This window comes from Danio rerio, chromosome 24 (genome assembly GCF_049306965.1).
Source record: "Danio rerio strain Tuebingen ecotype United States chromosome 24, GRCz12tu, whole genome shotgun sequence".
Lineage (NCBI taxonomy): Eukaryota > Metazoa > Chordata > Actinopteri > Cypriniformes > Danionidae > Danio > Danio rerio.
Window position 1 is genome coordinate 1,129,970 of NC_133199.1, and position 20,735 is coordinate 1,150,704.

The 20,735-nt window shown below is 36.9% G+C and overlaps 1 protein-coding gene and 1 long non-coding RNA gene across 3 annotated transcripts in view; one reads left to right on the top strand and one right to left on the bottom strand.

Annotated features, from left to right (window-relative positions):
• si:dkey-192l18.12 overlaps positions 1-20,735 on the bottom strand; it is a 79,545-nt gene that overhangs the window by 11,715 nt on the left and 47,095 nt on the right. The gene's annotated exons all lie outside the window — the stretch shown is intronic.
• The window catches only part of si:dkey-192l18.9, a 61,836-nt gene continuing 45,436 nt past the window's right edge, over positions 4,336-20,735 (top strand). Inside the window, exons 1-2 of one of the 2 annotated variants that reach the window (XM_001344819.7) lie at positions 4,336-4,909; positions 17,206-17,295. In XM_001344819.7, coding sequence (XP_001344855.1) covers positions 4,873-4,909; positions 17,206-17,295 — 127 coding nt within the window. In that variant the 5' untranslated portion in view covers positions 4,336-4,872. The remainder of the gene's footprint in view (positions 4,910-17,205; positions 17,296-20,735) is intronic. The other variant, XR_012399643.1, reaches the window with a different exon arrangement.

The window sequence follows — 20,735 nt, forward strand, 5'->3', positions numbered from 1 at the left end:
TAATGAAGATGTGTGGTGTAGGCATCTGACTATTAGATTGTGTTGTGAATAACTGCATATCATGGTGTACGGTAGACATTGTAAAAATCTGATATGGTGATATTTTGTTTTTGACTATATATATAGTGATCAGGTGTGTAATGGATCATGGTTGATGATGCATTAACTAATACAGCCTTATTATAACGTGTTACCAAGTAACATCACCTACATTAAAACATTTATTTCTGCATGTTTTCAATTACTTAAAATTAGATAAAACACAATTGTTGAGATTTTTTGGGGGGGGCAACTAAATTTCTTTGTTCAATTCACTTAAATTTAAGTTTATTAATGAATCGTATAAAACTTTGTATATACAGTGTAAGATTAATCAACGCTTTTGTAGTTTTCATCATGCAATTTAAGCTAAATTAACTCAAATTTAATAGAGTCTTACTGTTAAGTATTGATATGCAAAACAAAAGGCCTATAAATAGTTAAAATTTTCAATATCGTGACCTAGATAAACTTGAAAAATCTCCTACTACAGGGGTGTCCAAACTCGGTCCTGGATTGCCGGTGTCCTGCAGATTTTAGCTTAAACTTGCCTCAACACACCTGCAAGGATGTTTCTAGAAAGCCTAGCAAGAGCTTGATCAGCTAGCCCAGGTGCGTCTGATTGGGGTTGGAACTAAACTTTGTGGGACACCGGCCCTCCAGGACCGAGCTTGGACATGCCTGACCTGAGTCTTAATGAACTATTTTAACTGATTTAATCTGCTGTGGTGAACAGCCACTGCTAATACAGCGATCTGAGTATTCCTAAAAGACACTCAAAAGCTGAAATTAATAATTATTCACCATATTTTGAAGTGTCTGTGATTTTAATTGTGCATGCCATGTTCATAATCAAGGTATTTTGAATTATTGAATTATATCAGTACATGTCTGGACTTATTTGTGTGTGTTTATCATCTAAGTGATTTACAGACAAGTAACAATAGTTTAAAATCCATTACAGTAATCCGCCCTGCTGCTGATAAAAGCATAAACAAGTTTCTGTCAGTCTTTACAAAGCATCTAAGTCTTGCAATGTGTTTGAGATGATAGAGATGAGATAATCACGATTTACTGAATATCAGTATACGTCTGGACATATCTGCGTGTTTAGAGTAAAGTTGGACAGAACTATGTGATTTTTTTAGCATGAGTCTATTCACCTTAGTCATAATAGGAGTTTGATAAAGACTGATATGCTGATATCTAAAACAATAAGTGTCCGGCGCGTCAGGGCCACCAGCACAAAACACAGTCTCGGCACTTGTAAACAATAAGGATCTCTGTATTGTCGCTGCAACATAAAGGTCACAGGCTTTCACTCACTACTCATGGAAGTAATCCCTGGACAAAAATACCCCTGTGTGTATGATTCCTGTTTTGAAGACTTCCGTTAATAGTCTCAAATCACTTTATTTCTGTGCAGGAAGTCTTTAAATAACAATAGAGAGCACAGTAAGGATGCAGACGAGGGTTTTCTGTTTGCTTTGTAGAGATGAGGAAAGCTGTACTGCCACTGATATTAACGTATGTTCATTTGTCCCAATGTTTGAGGAATATGTGGATTATTTCATAGTTCTTTTAAGTTCACTTTAGCATATTTCCTGAGCCTTTTTTTGTGATGTCTTTTAAATACGGGTGTAACAGATTATGGTTGATCCGTGATTCGTACGGATCATAACCCACGGTTCGGAACACACCCCTAACTCCCGTAGTAATACATTTTCTTACTAGTAGATTAATCCTAGATTTGTAAAAATCCCAGAGAGATCACCTCTCGGATCATTCAAATCACATGTATGAAAGCATTTAGGCTCGCCTGTAAAATATAACGATGACAGAAGAAGTTATGGCGGGTTATTAAGAATGTGGAGGGTTTCGTAGGTTATTAAAGGGGTTTTCTGTCACTGCTTCTTTAGCCTGCATTAATGCTTTCAATGTAAGCTGCACGATTAATCATGAAAAGATCAGGATCTCAACACCCACGCAACATAATATAAATGATGGTGATTTGCATATGTTCATTAACCCTTCCAATCGCTGCATTCAGATCTGTGCTTGAAATCAAGAAATAGGTTTAGTCTTTTGAGTTAGATACAGTCAAATAACACAGACGTGCTGGGAGAACAGTTTGAACTGATGTTCATGGAGAAGAATAAAATCACTGTCATATGCATTTAACTTGACGCTCAAAAATGAAAGTTGTAGGCAGCAATTATATTATTCAGCCAATAGGTGGCGACAACCTGCCATCAAAAATACACCCCTGAATAATTCTTCAACAATGACCATCTATCAATGAAACATGAAGATTATGAGGGAATAACTGAATCATTTATTGAAGATGAGACTAAAATATATATGGGCTGTACAAATGATGTTGGATTTCTACATTAGCGTGATCAGCGCCGTGAGTTTATCACAGGACTGAATATTTGACAGTTTATTGTTATTCAGCTGATTATTCCTTAATTTTATTTTTGATAAATTACAGCTTCTCAGTTCGGTTTGTTAAAACCGAAAGTGTCTTGCAGTGCTTTTTCTGTAATAAATAGAAAGCATTAAATAGAATGGCATTGTTCTCCTCCCCTAATTGGCTGATCTGAAAAATTATCCAATTCGTGCCTACAAAAAACATAATGCGTTCTGAACCGTGAGATTTAAGATCTGTTACGCCACTATTTTTAATTAACTATTGTTGTTGAGGACACGTGACACAGAATCAAAACTTCTTTCCAGAACAGTATTTGAAAGTGAAAGAAATGCAATGCACAATTCTGAGTCTAGGCTATTTAAATGTATATGCCACTGTATTTTAACACCCCAAACACAAACTATTTATTTAATCAGTAGCAGTACTGAATCTCAGAGTAGCAAGTTTAACCTCACAATCAATTTGCCAATTGTAAGAAAAAAAACTAGAATTAAAAGTCTGTCATCTTGTGAAATTTAAGAAATGAAGTCGAAGACTGATGAAAAAAGACTGAATTGTTATATTCAAACCTAAATTGGAGGTTAAGTTAAAAAATGCATAATTATATAATCAATATACATATTTTTATAAATATATATAAAACTCGTAATTAAATAAATTAATAATTACTGAAAAATTATATATATATATATATATATATATATATATATATATATATATATATATATATATATATATATATATATATATATATATATAATAAGTGAAGTCAAAATTATTATTAGCCCTCCTATATTTAGTTTTCCCAATTGCAGTTTAACAGAAAGAGATTTTTCTTCAACACATTTCTAAACACAATATTTATAATTATTATTTAGTTCTTAATTGTTATAAACTGTCTTATAACTGATTTCTTTTCTCTTTGTCATAATGACAGCACATAATATTAGACTAGATATTCTTCAAGACACTAGTGTTCAGCTTAAAGTGACATGTAAAGGCTTCACTAGGGTAATTAGGGTAAAGTTAGGGTAATTAGGCAAGTCATTGTATCAGTGGGTTGTTCTGTAGACTATTCAAAACAAATAGCTTAAGGGGCTTAATAGTATTGACCTAAATGGCTTTAAAATTATTAAGAACTGCTTTTATTCTAGCCGAAATAAAACAAATAAGACTTTCTCCAGAATAACAAATAGGAAATACTGCGAACAATTCCTAAACCTGTTCAACATCATTTAGGAAATATTTTAAAAGAAAGAAAAAACAAATCAAAGCCAGGTGAATAATTCTGACTTCACCTGTATATATAATTGTTTAGTAATATGTTATATTATCAGTCACATGTCTCCTCCGCGCTTTATCTGGAGAGCTCTTCTGACGCTCTGGGGGATTAGCAGCAGCGCGTTATATTACACGGATGATCTCTCTCTCTCTCTCTCTCTCTCTCTCTCTCTCTCTCAATTCAATTCAATTCAATAATTGCTTTATAGGCATGAACATTGTTACAAATGTATTGCCAAAGCAGAAATGAAGTTTACATTAAAAGTAACATACATATATAATAAAAAAACAGTACACACAGTAAATAGTAGTAGTAGCAAAAGAAAAAGATGATATTTATATATAATGATTAAATAAAATATCAACATTACATCATATTATTCAATATATCACATTAATATTAATATATTATATTATTATTCAACATTAATTATCCATACAAATTAATACAAAAATAGATCAGAATAAACTGTACATTTTTAGGATAAAACAGTAATAAAAACAATTATAATCAGTATATTTACAAAGATTCATTTATAATCATCTAGGGTGTGTGTGTGTGTGTGTGTGTGTGTGTGTGTGTGTGTGTGTGTGTGTGTGTGTGTGTGTGTGTGTGTGTGTGTTTGCAGGCGCATCACTGATGTTTTTATTGGTCTGCTCTCTCTTTTTGTGACAGGCATTAATGTATTGAGCAGCTAGAAGGACACACATTTTTTTCCCTTAGTAAATATTGAAGCTCGCTCGCTCTCTCTCTCTCTCTCTCTCTCTCTCTCTCTCTCTCTCTCTCTCTCTCTCTCCTCATAAAGTCGGCGGCTCTCTTTTTCTAGCGTTTCTACCGTGTTTTATTATTCAGAGGGTCTCTTTATCTCTCTCTCCAGCGAGTTCAGCCAATCATGCAGTCAGTAAAGTCAGTTTCTCTGCACGGACCCGCCCGCTACACACACACACACACACACACACTCCTGCCGCTTCACGCACACTTCTGCGCTCCTGCTTTCTGGATGTCCACTTATAAAGACTTTCACATGATGGATAAATATTCATCCTCGAGGACTTGTGAGTGTGATCTGATGCTTCAGTGATGTTTTCCTGAGGACAGAGAGTATGTGTTCTTCGGGATGGGGGCGAACAATGGAAAACAGTGTGAAAGTGAAGGTAAGAGCGCTATAAACACTTCATCATGCACGATATTTACTCCGCCTGTGCATGCAGGACTTTTATATACACGTGTGTGAGATACAACATAAAGAATCAAATGCTTATTGTGTGTATAAGCTGTCATGGTGTATTCTAACACTTTGATATATACATGTTTAAGAAAAGTAATGTAAAACAGGCTGCACTGTCTGTCAGGATGATCGTTCAGCTTTTAAAATGTAATATTCCAAAGTGGAAGACTTGGTTTATTAATATGCATGTGATGTGTCTAGCGAATAAAGCAGCATGTTTGAAGATATTTCAGTAAACACCAATAAAACATGGTGTTTACATTATAGTGCAGGTGAGAGAAGCGGTAAAACAGTAAACAATCTGCGCATGTGATCAACAGAGGAGCGTGTTTTCTTCTTGTGACGTGCTTTGGGGGCGGGGTTATCTGTATTGCTTGCATTAATTTGGAAGAAATCACACCCACAAGTTGTATCGCTTGTAAAACACGCCCACAACTATATTAAAAACGCCCAATAAATGATAAGCCACGCCCACCATACGTTAGTATGCGAGTACTGCGGCAGTAAATGAAGGCATTTACAGGAATTAAATCATTTGAATTATTAAACACGACTTACATTTACAGTTTCTGAAGTCTGAGAACAAGACTACATTTAAATTGTCTTATATTTGGGAAAGACAGTGTTGTTTAAATATTAATGAGATACTTTTCTGTTTACTTTTGTTTTGTGGTAAAATCTGTATGTCCTCCTGAGACCCCGCCCATTGACTTGTGTCCTCAGTAGTGGACATTGTGTTTTCATGAATTTTCTTTGTATTTTTTGAGCTACTCTGTCAAGTCCTGTTGTATTGTTCAGAGGACATCCTGGGCTTTTTAGTGATATGTCATTTGATTGGCTGGCATGCTAAGAACCACTTCTTACACTGCACCCAAAATGGCCGACATATAAACAAATACATTTTATGGGAAGAGAGAAGGAGAGAGGTATGTGAAATGTAGCTTTTAACTGTTTTTCTACTATTATTATTACATAGATATTTGTTAAAGTGTCAGGAACAATACATTTAACTTTCAAAGCTGTTAATTTGTTTGTGTTTCAAAATATCATCCTATTTTAAATGTCCACTATAGTGGACACCAGGACCATCTTAATGTAATGAATGACTGCATGTTGTAGGAGGCAGAACCGAAGCAGAGAGGATTCTTTATAAAGATAGTTGAGGAAGACTCTGATTTAGAAGTCTGACAATCAGAGAATGACAATCAGTTTTAAATCGCTTTTATGTTAAATTTGTTTTGGCTTAACATCATACATGTCTACATTGGGATGTGAAAATAAGGCATATGCCCACCATAATAAGGGATTCCCCCCGACCCCCCCTTTAAAAAATCCCTAAATTACTAACTATGTTCATTTGGAGCTGTTTCATTGTAAATAAACAGTTAAATGGTCAGTAATATGTTTTATTATTGTTATTATTTACAAAAAAAAAATATATATATATACATCAGCAGCAAATACATTAGCAAACAGTTCAGCTTATTAAAATTAATAGCTATTATAATGAAATAGAATCAAGCTATCAAATCGCCGTTTCTTCTGTATGAAGAGCAACAAATGATTTTAGATTTTATTTTTTTTTTGTTTAATTACATTAAATAACAGGTGTCACTTAAAAATGCACACATCTAACGTTATAATGAAAGCATTCGACTGCTTTCCTAACTTTTTATGCTCATTTAGGACAAAATTACTTGTTTTTGAAAAAAAAAAAAACATCAAGATCGACATCTTTAGATATTATTATTGTTAGTTATGTGTATTTGTCTGTTTAAACACGCACCCGAAACCCAGACCTCTGCTCCACCTCAGATCGCGTGTACAGAATGCATTTGGGAAACAGCGTCTGTTCATCACTATGGAGCGCGTCAGCTGACAGTCACGCACTGCTATATGATCCTGCCTTGTGCATATTGCGATATCGATTCACAGTGGTGGTTTTAGTGATTGTGGGGATAAGCAACTCAGCAATGGGGCACAAAAGTTCTAAAATGCACCTATTATACTTCAATACTTTTTTATTATTATTTATCTGTTGTTCTTATATCATTTGATCTGCTTTTTAAAAACATTTTAACTAAATGTAAAATAATAATAACATGTAAAGCACCTTGTGAAAAAATTAAACAATTTATTTTCTCAAGAAGAATTTACAACTAAAAATAAGAAATGAATAATTTTGTTAACTGATTTGACTGCTGGACTCGTCCATGATTAAAGATAGAGGACCCTTACCATACAAAATATAAAAGAAAACAATCTTACATGTAATTTATAGGTATCGTTTATACTTAGGTATTTATTTGGGGGGCCCCCAGATTTCCTGGGGCCCTAAGCACCCGCTTACCTTACTTTTTAGTTAAATCCGCCCTTGATTGTTCAGCATTAATTTAAATGCAACAATATCATGCTTAAAATACATAAAATAAATCCCAGAAAATTTAATTGCAGCGGACAACATTGTCCAAACGATCCCTGTTCATGCAAATAGCCAGCTAAAATCAGCTGGTCAGTCCCCTGATGTGCTCTTTTAATATTATAAACACTCAGACGGCAGTGTTTGGGAAGTCTAATATGTGTTTCTTCCATTTGCTCTCACTAACAGCACAAAGCAGATGTTTCTGTGCACTTGAGATCCCAGAAGGAACAGCTGATATGTAGAAACGCTGCAGTGTTTGTGCTCCTCCAGCCTCTATGATGGCGTGTTACTGATGTGTGTAGTTTATGCAGCTTTGAGGAAAACCCAACACTTGTGGGTGTGTGAAATGATCACATGCGAGCCTTATTGTTGAAAATCATTTACCTGTGATGCATGCAGTACTCCACTCACGCCAGTACATTAGTGATGGGAAAAGGATGATAGGCTTTACACATTTAAACATGCATTGTTTAACTTTGGCCACTAGAGGGCGCGTATTCACAACAAACAAAGGTGACGATCGTGGTCTTCATCATCCTCCTGCAGATATCATGTTGATGGATGAGCTAAAGTATTCAACACTTATGGTATAGAGGAGTAAGACAGAAATGGAGAGTGTGTGTGTGTGTGACGTTATAAGCATGAACACACACAACACACACAAGTTAAAATTGATTATTTCGCTGCATTTAACCTTTCTTCTAAATATAGAGATAAAGTCAGCACAACACACACCATTCTTATGCTTTTGGATATCTTTATTAAAAAAGGCTACAGGTTCTGTACATATGATTATGGTTTTGGAAAACAGATTTGCTTATAAGCATATCATCTTCAACTGGCTGAACTTGTATTTTGTGCCGTGTCTTGCTCTGTTGTACTGAATATGATCAGGGATTTTGATATTGCTTATTTATCATAAACATGCTGGACCTCTACCTCCTGTTTTCCTTATATGAAGGCATAAATGCACATTATGCATCAAGGACTCTGGAGTTTGACCCTGATTTTGCATTTCTCTTCATTTCTGGCAGATTCAGCGTGTGTTTTGCACGCAGGACAGGAAACATATGAAAGCTTTTGAGAAGTTGTTTTCCAGACCAGAAAACAATTATGTCCCTCCTCAGCCTCGGCTCTTTTGATAAGTCAGATTGTAGAGCAGCTCGTGATGGCTGATCTCAGATCAGCATCAGCCGCTGGAGTCAACACAATTGAAGACAGAATTTTTCGCCTCCTGTTAATTTTGTTCTAGTATTTCCCAAATGATGTTGAACAGATTGAGGAATTTGCAGTATTTCCTATAATATTCTTCCTTCTAGAGAAAGTCTTGTTTTATTTCGGCTAGAATGAAAGCAGTTCTTACTTTTAAAACCATTTTAAAGGGCACCTGTGCTGAAAATCATCTTCTGTAAGCTGCTTGGACAGAGCTGTGTGTAGTATAGTGTGTCCACAGTCATATTAGGCTGATATAAACACAATAAGTCTCTTTTTTTAAATGTCCTGATGTTAAAATAGGATCCAAATCCCTCCCATTTTGAGGCCCACCACAACATGATGCAGGAGTGAGGTTTTCCCGCCAACAGAATTGATTGACAGCTGCATATTAACATATCTCCATAGTAACATGTATAATCATATCAACAAGACAGAATGTGCGCAAAGCAACCGGGATTAAAAGATCTGTTCAGCTCTCTGTGATCATCAAATGTTGAACACGTCTTTAAAGCAGAGCATGTTTGTAATGAATTACAGCCATTTTTACCGTCTTCATCACCACAGCCGCATGCTAGTACAAATATAAAAGACAAAATAAACAAATCAATTAAACTAAATTTCCATTAAAATAAGAGTTTGGTCACCCAACATATTTAAGAGCATGCAAACAAGTTATTGCAAACAAAATAATAATGCAAACTACAAAATGACTAATGTCCATATATTATTGTATCCCCAGATTTGTCCCTATTAAACATTTAATTTGATAATTTATTTAATATATCAACCTGAGTACTGCTCGACTCTTCAGAAAACCCTAAAGCACTGCTCATTCCACTTTTATCGTTGCTCTATTGCAGGGGTCACCAACATGGGGTCACCCGTGGGCCTGTTCTAAAAATAGCTCACCATAGCACCACATATGAGTAAGCTGCATCTAATATTTTTATAGGTATTCTTTTTAAATCAAACTTGCATTGGAGTAAATTTGAAAATTACTTTAAGTTATATATTTAAAAAACTTAAAAAAAAAAAACTATTTCAGACAAATGAAGTGTTGCATATTGATATTTATCTAACTTGTTAAATCATTGTTGACAACTACTGTGAGAAATCATTAACATGATCCATGTCTTCACATAGATGAATATTAATAATTATTAATAATAACATATAAATAAAATTACATTAAGAAAAATGTGTTATTTAATAACTGGTAGTGTAGCGTCCTGGTTAAAAGATGACTAAGTCTTCCACTGATGTTCACGATTCATTTATTGTTCACACTTAGACATAGAATTTGTTCGCATTATTCAATCATGAATCACCGTAAGAACTAGAGAGAAAATAAACAAACAACAAACACAAATAAATTCCGAAAATTAACACTAAGCAAACATCAACAATTAAACATTAAACAAATAAACCAAATTACCTTATTTTTCCCTCAAACCAGGTGCTATAACTCATGAAGGAGGAATCCGTGAAGCAACCGTATACCTGTGCCCCCTTTTACCGTGTTTCACCTAGCGTTCCATACTTTGTTTTCATTCTTTACTACAGTTTACAATTTATACATCCGATAAGCTCCGCAATTTTGACGTCATAATTAAAGTCCCCAAACAACTTAATTCATTCAACAAATCAACCAGTATACAAAATACAACAAAACATTAAAAAAAGGTTCAAAATCATAAACAAAGTTGCAATTTGTTTATTATTTTATGCATGATTTACTGCACATCCTAATCACATCTAAATGAAAGATTTACTCCCAAACAGAGCTACTCAAGCCACCCGGTGAAACTGACGTCATATCACAGAAAAACTAAAGATTGCAGTGACAAGTATCTCCAATATGGTGCAGCCCTAAATTCAGATGATCAGCGAGAGTGATGGAGCGTTTGTACAGGGACACTTCTGCCTTCTGATGGGAAGTGGCTGCGCTCGGCATGGCAGACAACTGACAGCTTAATGATGCAGATTTATATTCAGAGTTCAGCAGAGCACGTTCAGCAGGACAGAATGGAGACTTTTGGATTTTCCTGCTGTCAGTTCTACAGGTCAGAGTTCAGCGGTGGGGTAAAGAAGATCTCAGATCAGTGCTTAAATACACCTGATTAAACCACTGCACTTCATCTATCAGATCATTCAATTTCCTTCAGCTTAGTCCCTTATTCATCAGGGGTCACCGCAGCGGAATGAACCACCAACTATTCCAGCATGTGATTTACACAGAGGATGCTCTTATATTTGCAACCCAGTACTGGGAAACACCCATACACTCTCATTCACACACACTCATACACTACGACCAGTTTAGTTCCTCAATTCAGCGCATGTGTTTGGACTGTGGGGGAAACCGGAGCACACAGAGGAAACCCACACCAAAACAGGGAGAACATGCAAACTCTACACAGAAATGCCATCTGACTCAGTCGGGACTCGAAGCAGTGATCTTCTTGCTGTGAGGTGACAGCGCTACCCACTGCGCCGCTGATAAACACTCTATTTTGTACACATATCAGTAGTTTATGGACTTGCTGTATTGTTAGTCATTGTAAATCGTAGTGTGTGTGTGTGTGTGTGTGTGTGAACGTCTCTTTACACATCTATGGAGAAACGCTGCCAGCATGCGTCCACCCTGCGGAGCTGTTGTGTGAAGCGCTTTCAAACAGACTGTCAGATTACATGATGCATCGAGACACTCTTATCACCTCGGTCATAGCGGAAAACAGACGGTACAATGTGAACACACAGGCTGTATCTGTAATCACTCATATACCCTCATTCACTATCCCCTACATTAGTCTACTACAACACCAGCTAAGATTAGTTGATGTGTTTGTGATGGAGTTTATTCAATGCTTTCTGAAATGATAAGTCACACGTACAGCTGAAAGCAGAAGTTTCCATACACAGTATAAAAGGCACATAACCATTTTAAAATAAATTCAGATGTTAACGTGACTAAACGTTTCCTTTTTTAGGTGAGTTAGGATGATCAAATGTGTTTCTGATCTGCTTAATAGCAGAATAATGAGAGAGAGATTGTTTGAGAAATTGTTCTAACTCTTCTTGAAAGTCAAGTTTACACACAATCAGATTATTCTGCCTCTGATGAAGCTCAGATGATGATGTCAGGGTTTTGGAGGTTTCTGATTGGCTGATTGACAACATTTGAGTTAATGTGAAGCACAACTGTAGAATAGTATTGAAGGAAAAGCTCAAACACACTGCTTCCTTGTGTGACAACATGAGAATCAACAAGCCAGAATCAACAACAAAGCCAGATTACAGTTTGCTGAATGACACTGGGAAAAGACTAATGTGTGGAGACATGTCCTGTGCTCTGATGGAGCTAAGATTGAACTGTTTGGCCATAATGAGGACATTTGGAGGACAAAGGGGAAAGCGCACAAGCCTAGAACACCATCCCAACTGTGCAGTATGGGGGCGGCAGCATCATGTTGTGGGGCTGTTCTGCTGCAGGAGGGACTGGTCCACTTCACAGCATAGATGGCATCATGAAGAAAGAACATCATGGAGAAATACTGAAGCAGCATCTCAACACATCAGCCTGGACATTACAACTTGACCACAAATGGCTCTTCCAGACAGACCATGAGCCTAAGCACACTGACAAATTAGTCAAATGTGCTTTAAGGACAACAGAGTGAATGTTTTGGAGTGGCCATCACAAAGCCCTGATCTCAATCCTATAGGAAATGTGTGGGGGCGGAGTAAAAAAATCTGAAGCCTACAAATCTGACTCAGTTACAGCAATTCTGTCAGGAGGAATGGGCCAAAAACTCCTGCAAACTATTGTGAGAAGCTTGTGGAAGGAGACCCAAAACATCTGACCAAAGTTATACAGTTTAACAGCAAAGCTAAACAATACCAAGGAAATGTGTGTCAACTTTTCACTGTCTAGACTGTCTGACTGAATTAATAAAAAGTTCTCAAAAAACATTCTCTCATTATTGTCATTTAGCAAATGTAAATCACTTAGGTAATATTAACAGACCTAAAATAGTGAACGTTTAGTTTGATTTACCATCAGACATTTAAAAAATGGTTCTGTTGCTTTTTTTAGTGTACGTAAACTTCTGGTTTCAACTGTAAATGCAGTTGCAAAGTTTGCTGTACACACACACACACACACACACACACACACACACACACACACACACACACACACACACACACACACACACAGGCACGTTTGATTTTGTGAAAAGTGGGGACATTACATGGGTTTCCATTCATTTTATACAGTCCAAACTGTATATCGTACTGCCCTCACCCCACCCCACCCCACCCCTAAACACAACCATCACAGGAGACAGTGTGCAGCTTTACTCTGATTAAACTCATCCTGTAGGATTTATAAGCATTTTGAGAAATGAGGACGTCACCAATGTCCTCATATTTCACCTCCTTTTTGTAATACCTGTGTCTGTTATTATACAGATTCATACAGATTTGTGTCCTGATATGTCACAAAAACACATACACACACACACACACACACACACACACACACACACACCCACACACACCCACACACACACACACACACACACACACACACACACACACACACACACACACACACACACACACACACACCCACACACACACACACACACACACACACACACACACACCCACACACACACACACACACACACACACGTTTTAAACTTGTAAAAGCCTTTCTTTTAATCAGTTATTACAAAACATGTTTAGCAAAGAAACTGATTTATTTTCTCTTCATCATGATGACAGCACATAACATTAGACTAGATATTCTTCAAGACACTAGTGTTCAGCTTACAGTGACATGTAAAGGCTTCACTAGGGTAATTAGGGTAAAGTTAGGGTAATTAGGCAAGTCATTGTATAACAGTGGTTTGTTCTGGAGACAATCCAACACTAATATTGCTGAAGGAGCGAATAATATTGAGATTAAAACAAATAAGAACTGCTTTTATTCTAGCCAAAATAAAACAACTTTCTCCAGATGAAAAAATATTAGAGGAAATACTGTGGAAAATTCCTGAATCTGTTCAACATTCAGCAAATGCTGGAAAAAATAAAGAAAAAATATACACGAGGGCGAAAAATGTTGACTCCAAACAGCTTTCAAAAGTGGATCCTGCATCATGAATGCCCTTTAAGACTAACATACTGATGCTAACATCTGAAAAAAGCTGATTTTGACTTGATTTCTGATCGAGTGACATCAGTGAGCCTGAACATCTGCTGCGGTTCCTCTTGCATCCGCAGATCTGTGAGTTACGAGCAGATACCAACGCTGTTATTATTATGTTGCTAGGCAAAGATTTCACAAAGCTTAAAGTCTTCAGCTTAATCAAAACGGATGAGGAGGCCGAGTTACTTCCCTGCTAAAAGAGACATCGCATAACTCACGGTCAGAATCGAGAGCTGAAAGATATTTACTACTCATATCTGCTGTGTCACTACTCAACACTGAACTAATGGCTGGGTCAGTTGGCGTTTCTGTGTGGAGTTTGCATGTTCTCCCTGTGTTTGCTCCGGTTTCCCCCACAGTTCAAACACATGTGACTTATAAAGCTTTAAATTAGTATACAACCTGCATATTACAGCTATAGTTATTATATCATTTACATTTCATTTTCTTTTTGCACCACATTTTGCACGTAAGTGACAGAAGTGCTAATGTAGATGCAGAAATGCACTGCTATTTTTCATATCCCATCACTGTTTTGCATATTTTATTTCACAATGAATATTGCTACATACACATTTTTCATTGGGTGAACTGTCTCTTTAAACAAACTGTGCAAGTAACAAGCACACTCGAATGGTGCCAGATACATCCTAATGCATGAAATATAAATCTGTCTTGGCGGATCACAGCGAAACTGCAAACTCACGCCAGCACTGGAGATGCTGCAGTCATTTCTTCCATCTATTGTTCCAGTCACGGATATTGTCGTTTTCTTCCACTGGCAGTAAGACGTGAAGTAAAGCGAAGGGTTTTTGCTCAGCCTCGGTGCATTCCTGATGAGCAGCGAGTAATGTTTAATCATGTAAACCTCAGAGCTCACGCTGGATTGGGAAGCAGAGGAGTTTCAGTAATGCTTCAGCGAGTGAGCAAATGCCCAATCTCACTTTTATTGCATCTGTTATAATATTGACTTACAGTGGGAAGTGTCGAGATCCACCCTTCATTGAAACGCCAGCGTTCACACACACTGAAAAAATGATGCTTCGTTCAACTTACTATTTTGTTTTTGAAGGTAAGTGGTTGCAAATAATTAGTTTAAACAGACTAATTACATTGAGAAATGCTCAACTTCATTTGCTTGTTTAAATTCAGCCCATATAAATTGTTTGCAACCACTTACCTTAAATAAATGCAGTAAATGAATATTTTCATCAGTGCACATGGACAATCATCCACACTGTAAAAAGTGATAAGTTGCCTAAAGTAAGTAAACCAATTGCCTTAAAAGCCACAAAAATAATGTACTGTAAGTAAACCCATTGCAACTTGGAACTGTTAAGTCGACTTAATTTTTATAATTATGCTAAATTTACTTACTTTAAAAAAATAGTAAAAGTAAACTAATAACTTTTTTTCAATACACCTTTATTGTATTTGTTTTTTTCCAGCTTTTCTGTATCTATGGCACAATGACCGTAACTAAAATAACTCTGCTCTTCCAGACTCCGGTGTGTTTTCTAAATTCAATGCAGGCTGTAAGTGTAGACTTTATAGACTTCATGAAGCACCAAATATGTAATATTGTGATAATTAAGGTAATTATTTGAAAACAGACGCGCTAAAATCGTCTGACACCTAAAAAGGATTAGTTGACTTTAAAAAAAATGAATACAATTAGCATAATTATAAAAATTCAGTCAACTTAACAGTTTCAAGACACAAGGGGTTTACTTCATTCATTCATTCATTTATTCATTTTCTTGTCAGCTTAGTCCCTTTATTAATCTGGGGTCGCCACAGCGGAATGAACCGCCAACTTATCCAGCAAGTTTTTACGCAGCGGATGCCCATCCAGCTGCAACCAATCTCTGGGAAAGGGGTGTACTTTACTTATATTATTTTTGTAAAGTCAACTTGTAACTTTTAAGGCAATTGGTTTACTCACTTTAAGTAACTAATCAGTTTTTACAGTGCACAATGCGTTAAGTGTGATCTCAAAAGCAAGATCATGTGATTTATACTTGCGAATTGACTGTCACTTTAAATTTAAAGCGACAGATTGAAAGCAAGACTAGCGTTATCTCTAGCTGTTTCTATCCACCTGTTTTTATGCACATTTTGTATATTTTGTAGCTCCTGTCGCTGCTCATCTAAAACTCCACATCTTTAATCCTCTGAGTCTATGCTGACATTATCTTCAGCACACTCTAGTGGCTAATGGACAGACGACTGCTTCTCACTCAGGCCTGATGTTTATGCTAATGAGGGACAGATGGACACTTGTGGGCGGGGCTTTCCCCCTCTGATGACATCATACAAAGGGAGAATGTCAGTCAAAGGGCATCACTGAGTTTGTTTTCTTTATTTTTCTATAAGTGCGATTATAAAAGATAAAGTTTTATCATTAGAGGCAGGATATATTCACACACTGTTGCCACATAACCCCTTATATAAAAGTGATTTTTGCATAATAACTCCCCTTTGAGTAACTTTTTAGGGGATGTAGAATATGATCATACACTAAAACAACTAATGAACAGTTAAAATCTTAATATTAGGCAAGTAATAACACAGTAGTTAATAGCACTTGACAAACAAATACAAAACAACTGGCTTTTATCTGTCATGACAACTTTATAAAACAACAAATCTTGTCATAAATCTGTCATAAACATGATTATCATGAAAATTTTTTGACTAAGTTGTCACTGTCATTAAAACGTCTCATTAAAGCTGTCATTACACTGTCGAATCATTTTAGAATAGTTTCATTAATATTTAATGATAATATAATGACATTAAGCTTATTTATTTATATATATATATATATATATATATATATATATATATATATATATATATATATATATATATATATATATATATATATATATATATATATATAAATGAAGCTGTTATTATATTCATGACACTTTTGTAATGAAAATCATGTTTATGGCAGATTTATGACAAGTTTTGTTGTCTTGGTAATGTCAAGTTGTCGTGACAAAGATGAGGATGTCATAAACAGTGTGATCTTTGCATTTAAAATGTCTCAATAGAGCAAATGACTCATAATAACTGTTGTCATAAGCATAAATATAATCTCCATATTCATGTCATGTCATTAAGGTCATAATGAAAAGGGATTATGAACACCCCTTCAATTAAAATTTTGCCAAAATGAGGAATAAATACTGGGGGAAAAGTACGTCTTCAGAGGAAATCTTGATGGCCATGATCAAACTAAATGTGTTTGAAACTAAAAGACATGATCATAACATATTAAAAAAGGCAAGCTGAAGAAGGTGTGGATGTATTTGTAGGTGTATGTTTGATGATAAAGGTCTGTTGTCTTGTGATCTAGGCAAAGGCAGCTCCAGTATATCGTCTGACGTGAGCTCCAGCACTGAACACACACCCAGCAAATCTCACAAGAATGCGGCGACCAGTGAAGGTAAACCATCTGCTCTTCATTATGAGCCAAAATATCTGCTTCTCTCTCTCTCTCTCTCTCTCTCTCTCTCTCTCTCAGTTCAAGTTCAGTTTGCTTTAAGGGCATGACATTTTGTATAGCATTAGATATGTATAGAATATGTAATATTCTGAGTTTGTCAGAGTCATTTAAATTAAAGAAGGAATTATTTCATATTTTAAATCTGGGGAAAGTATTTCTTGTGTTGTTTTGTATTTGGGGCTGAAAATAAGAAAGTGTGCCCCATCCTCTATTTGATCTATCACAATTCTTACATATATTCGCTTTTCTTTAGGAGCCCGGGAATTGTTATATCTGCTATTTCAAGATTGCCAAAGCATTGCAGAATACATAAATAATGAATAGAATCATAAAGTGATGTGCCTACAGTTGAAAGCAGAAGTGTACATACACTCTAAAATACGAAACAGAACCATTTTTTAAATGTCTGATGGTAAATCAAACTAAATGTTTACTGCTTTAGGTCTGTTAGGATTACATAAAAGATTTACATTTGCTAAATGACAGAATAATGAGAGAAATTGTTGATTAATTTCTAGACAGTCGAAAGTTGTCACACATTTCCTTGGTATTGTTTAGCTTTGCTTTTAAACTGTTTAACTTTGGTCAAGTGTTTTGGGTGTCCTTCCACAAGCTTCTCACAATAGTTTGCAGGAGTTTTGGTCCATTCCTCCTGACAGAATTGCTGTAACTGAGTCAGATTTGTTGGCTGTCTTGCTCGCACAAGCTTTTTCAGGTCTGCCCACACATTCTCTATAGGATTGAGATCAGGGCTTTGTGATGGCCACTCCAAAACATTCACTCTGTTGTCCTTAAAGCACATTTGACTAATTTGCCAGTGTGCTTAGGCTCATGGTCTGTCTGGAAGAGCCATTTGTGGCCAAGTTGTAATGTCCTGGCTGATGTGTTGAGATGTTGCTTCAGTATTTCTCCATATTGTTCTGTCTTCATGATGCCATCTATGCTGTGAAGTGGACCAGTCCCTCCTGCAGCAGAACAGCCCCACAACATGATGCTGCTGCCCCCATACTGCACAGTTGGGATGGTGTTCTAGGCTTGTGCGCTTTCCCCTTTGTCCTCCAGATGTAACACTGGTCATAATGGCCAAACAGTTCAATCTTAGCTCCATCAGAGCACAGGACATGTCTCCAAACATTACTCTTATTTTACCAGTGTCATTCAGCTAATGTTAATCTGGCTTTGTTGTTGATTCTGGCTTGTTGATTTTCCCATGTTGTCACACAGGGAAGCAGTGTGTTTGAGCTTTTCCTTCAATACTATTCTACAGTTGTGCCTCACATTAACTCAAATGTTGTCAATCAGCCAATCAGAAACTTCCAAAAGCCTGACATCATCATCTGAGCTTTTTCAGTGCCAGAATAATCTTACTGTGTGTAAACTTGACTTTCAAGAAGAGTTAAAACAATTTCTCAACACATATCTCTCATTATTCTGCTGTTAAGCAGAACAGAAACACATTTGATCATCCTAACTCATCTAAAAGAGGAACAGTTTAGTCACGTTAACATCTGACTTCATTTGTAATGGTTACGTGCCTTTCTATTAAATAATAAATACAATAGACTACTGTACATTGGTTCAGATGGTTTGTTAATGTCTCTGACTGGTGTTGTCCACTGGCTGACTCTCTGTGTTTATGACTTGGCTGCTGTTGATATCAGACTGAAGTTCTCTCTCAAGCCTTAATTTATCAGTGTAAGAGGTGTAAAATGTGGTGTAAATGTCTGAGAGCTGCTCTAATGTTGTGGTATTGTTGACAGTGTTGCAGGAGATGCTCCTCTTTCTTCATCTATCTTTCTCTTTATGAATTGCCTAATATTTCGGAGCAGAGTCTGTGCTCAGAGGATAACCTGAAACTTGAAAACAAACTCTGCGTTCCCATCAGAACTAGTGTGTGGGCCGTTTGTCTTGTGAGGGAGCTGAGAGGAAAAATAAATCCGCGGGGCAGGTTCATATCTGAAAATTAGCTGCAGGGCCGCCGCGTGTGTGGCTGTTTTTCTTAGAGGGTCTCTAGAAATTAGGAAAACATCATCGAGATGTTTCTATATTAGAGCGGTGTGGATGTTACTCACTGCATCTCCTGCACTCGACTGTAAAAACAGCAAGACAGTAAATCTGTTAATCCCTATGCGAGCTTCGCTTGGCGCATGCATTATAGATTCTCATGTACTGCAATCTATTGGGACCCCCAACAGACAGACTCCCAGCACACGCTCATTGGAAAGTCGTGCCTCAGTGTATGTTTTTGCGAATCGTTAAATACTTTTGTAATCATTACAGATGACAAACCCACTAGAGGGAGCTCTCTACAATTGATCAAAATATGAAATGTGTTGCTCTGGGTACATTTCAGATGACAAATCTGGCGCTGTCGGATTTTTATATTTCAGTCGAATGCATTGTGCACAGTCCAGATGAAAACAAACACGTTGCCCAAATGTTTCCTCAACATACGCATGTGTTTGGCGGAGGGGTGAAGGTTTAGCTCAGTTCTCAGCACCCAGAACTGCAGGACTCCATGCCAAATACACTGAGAAAATATTTACAAGCTTTCTGTACACAAGAATTACGGCAATGAAACCGAAAAGGCAATGGAACCAATAAATGAACACTTTTGTTTAAACATGCGCTCATAAATATAATAACTGGGGTCAAATGGTTAGCCAGAATGGAAAGGCACACAACGGATTGTTGTAATTATGGATTATAAAACAATAGCAGTGGGTAGCACGTTCCCCTCACAGCAAGAAGGTCGCTGGTTTGAGCCTCGGCTGGGTCAGTTGGTGTTTCTGTGTAGAGTTTGCATGTTCTCTCCGTGTTGGCGTGGGTTTCCTCCAGGTGCTCCAAACACATGTATAGGTGAATTGGGTGAGCTAAATTGTTCGTAACGAATACGTGTGTATGGGTGTTTTCCAGTGCTGGGTTGCAGCTGGAAGGGCATCATCTGCATAAAACATATGCTGGATAAGTTGGCGGTTCATTCCGCTGTGGCGACCCCTGATTAATAAAGGGACTAAGCTGAAAAGAAAGTGAATGAATGTTTAGTGTGTGTGTTCGGGCAGCTCCAGCTCTGCCAGGCAGTTTTCCAGGTTGGCACGGGTCTCGTTATATTGAGTTACACACCCTATTCAGGCATCACGCCAGTCGAGTCAGCTCCAACTCCATATTGTCCTCAAAACGGAGCATCTGGCATGTGTGTGTGTGAGAGAAAGAGAGCGAGCCAGGTGCTAATTGAGTGTGACCTGTGATTACGGTCGCAGTCGTAGTTATAGTCGTATCATAGTTTAGTTGGCTCGGGCAGGTGGAACAGTGAACATCCACAGATATTTCACTCAGCAACGCCCAGCATTAATGAGGCCAGATCCAAACATCAGACCACG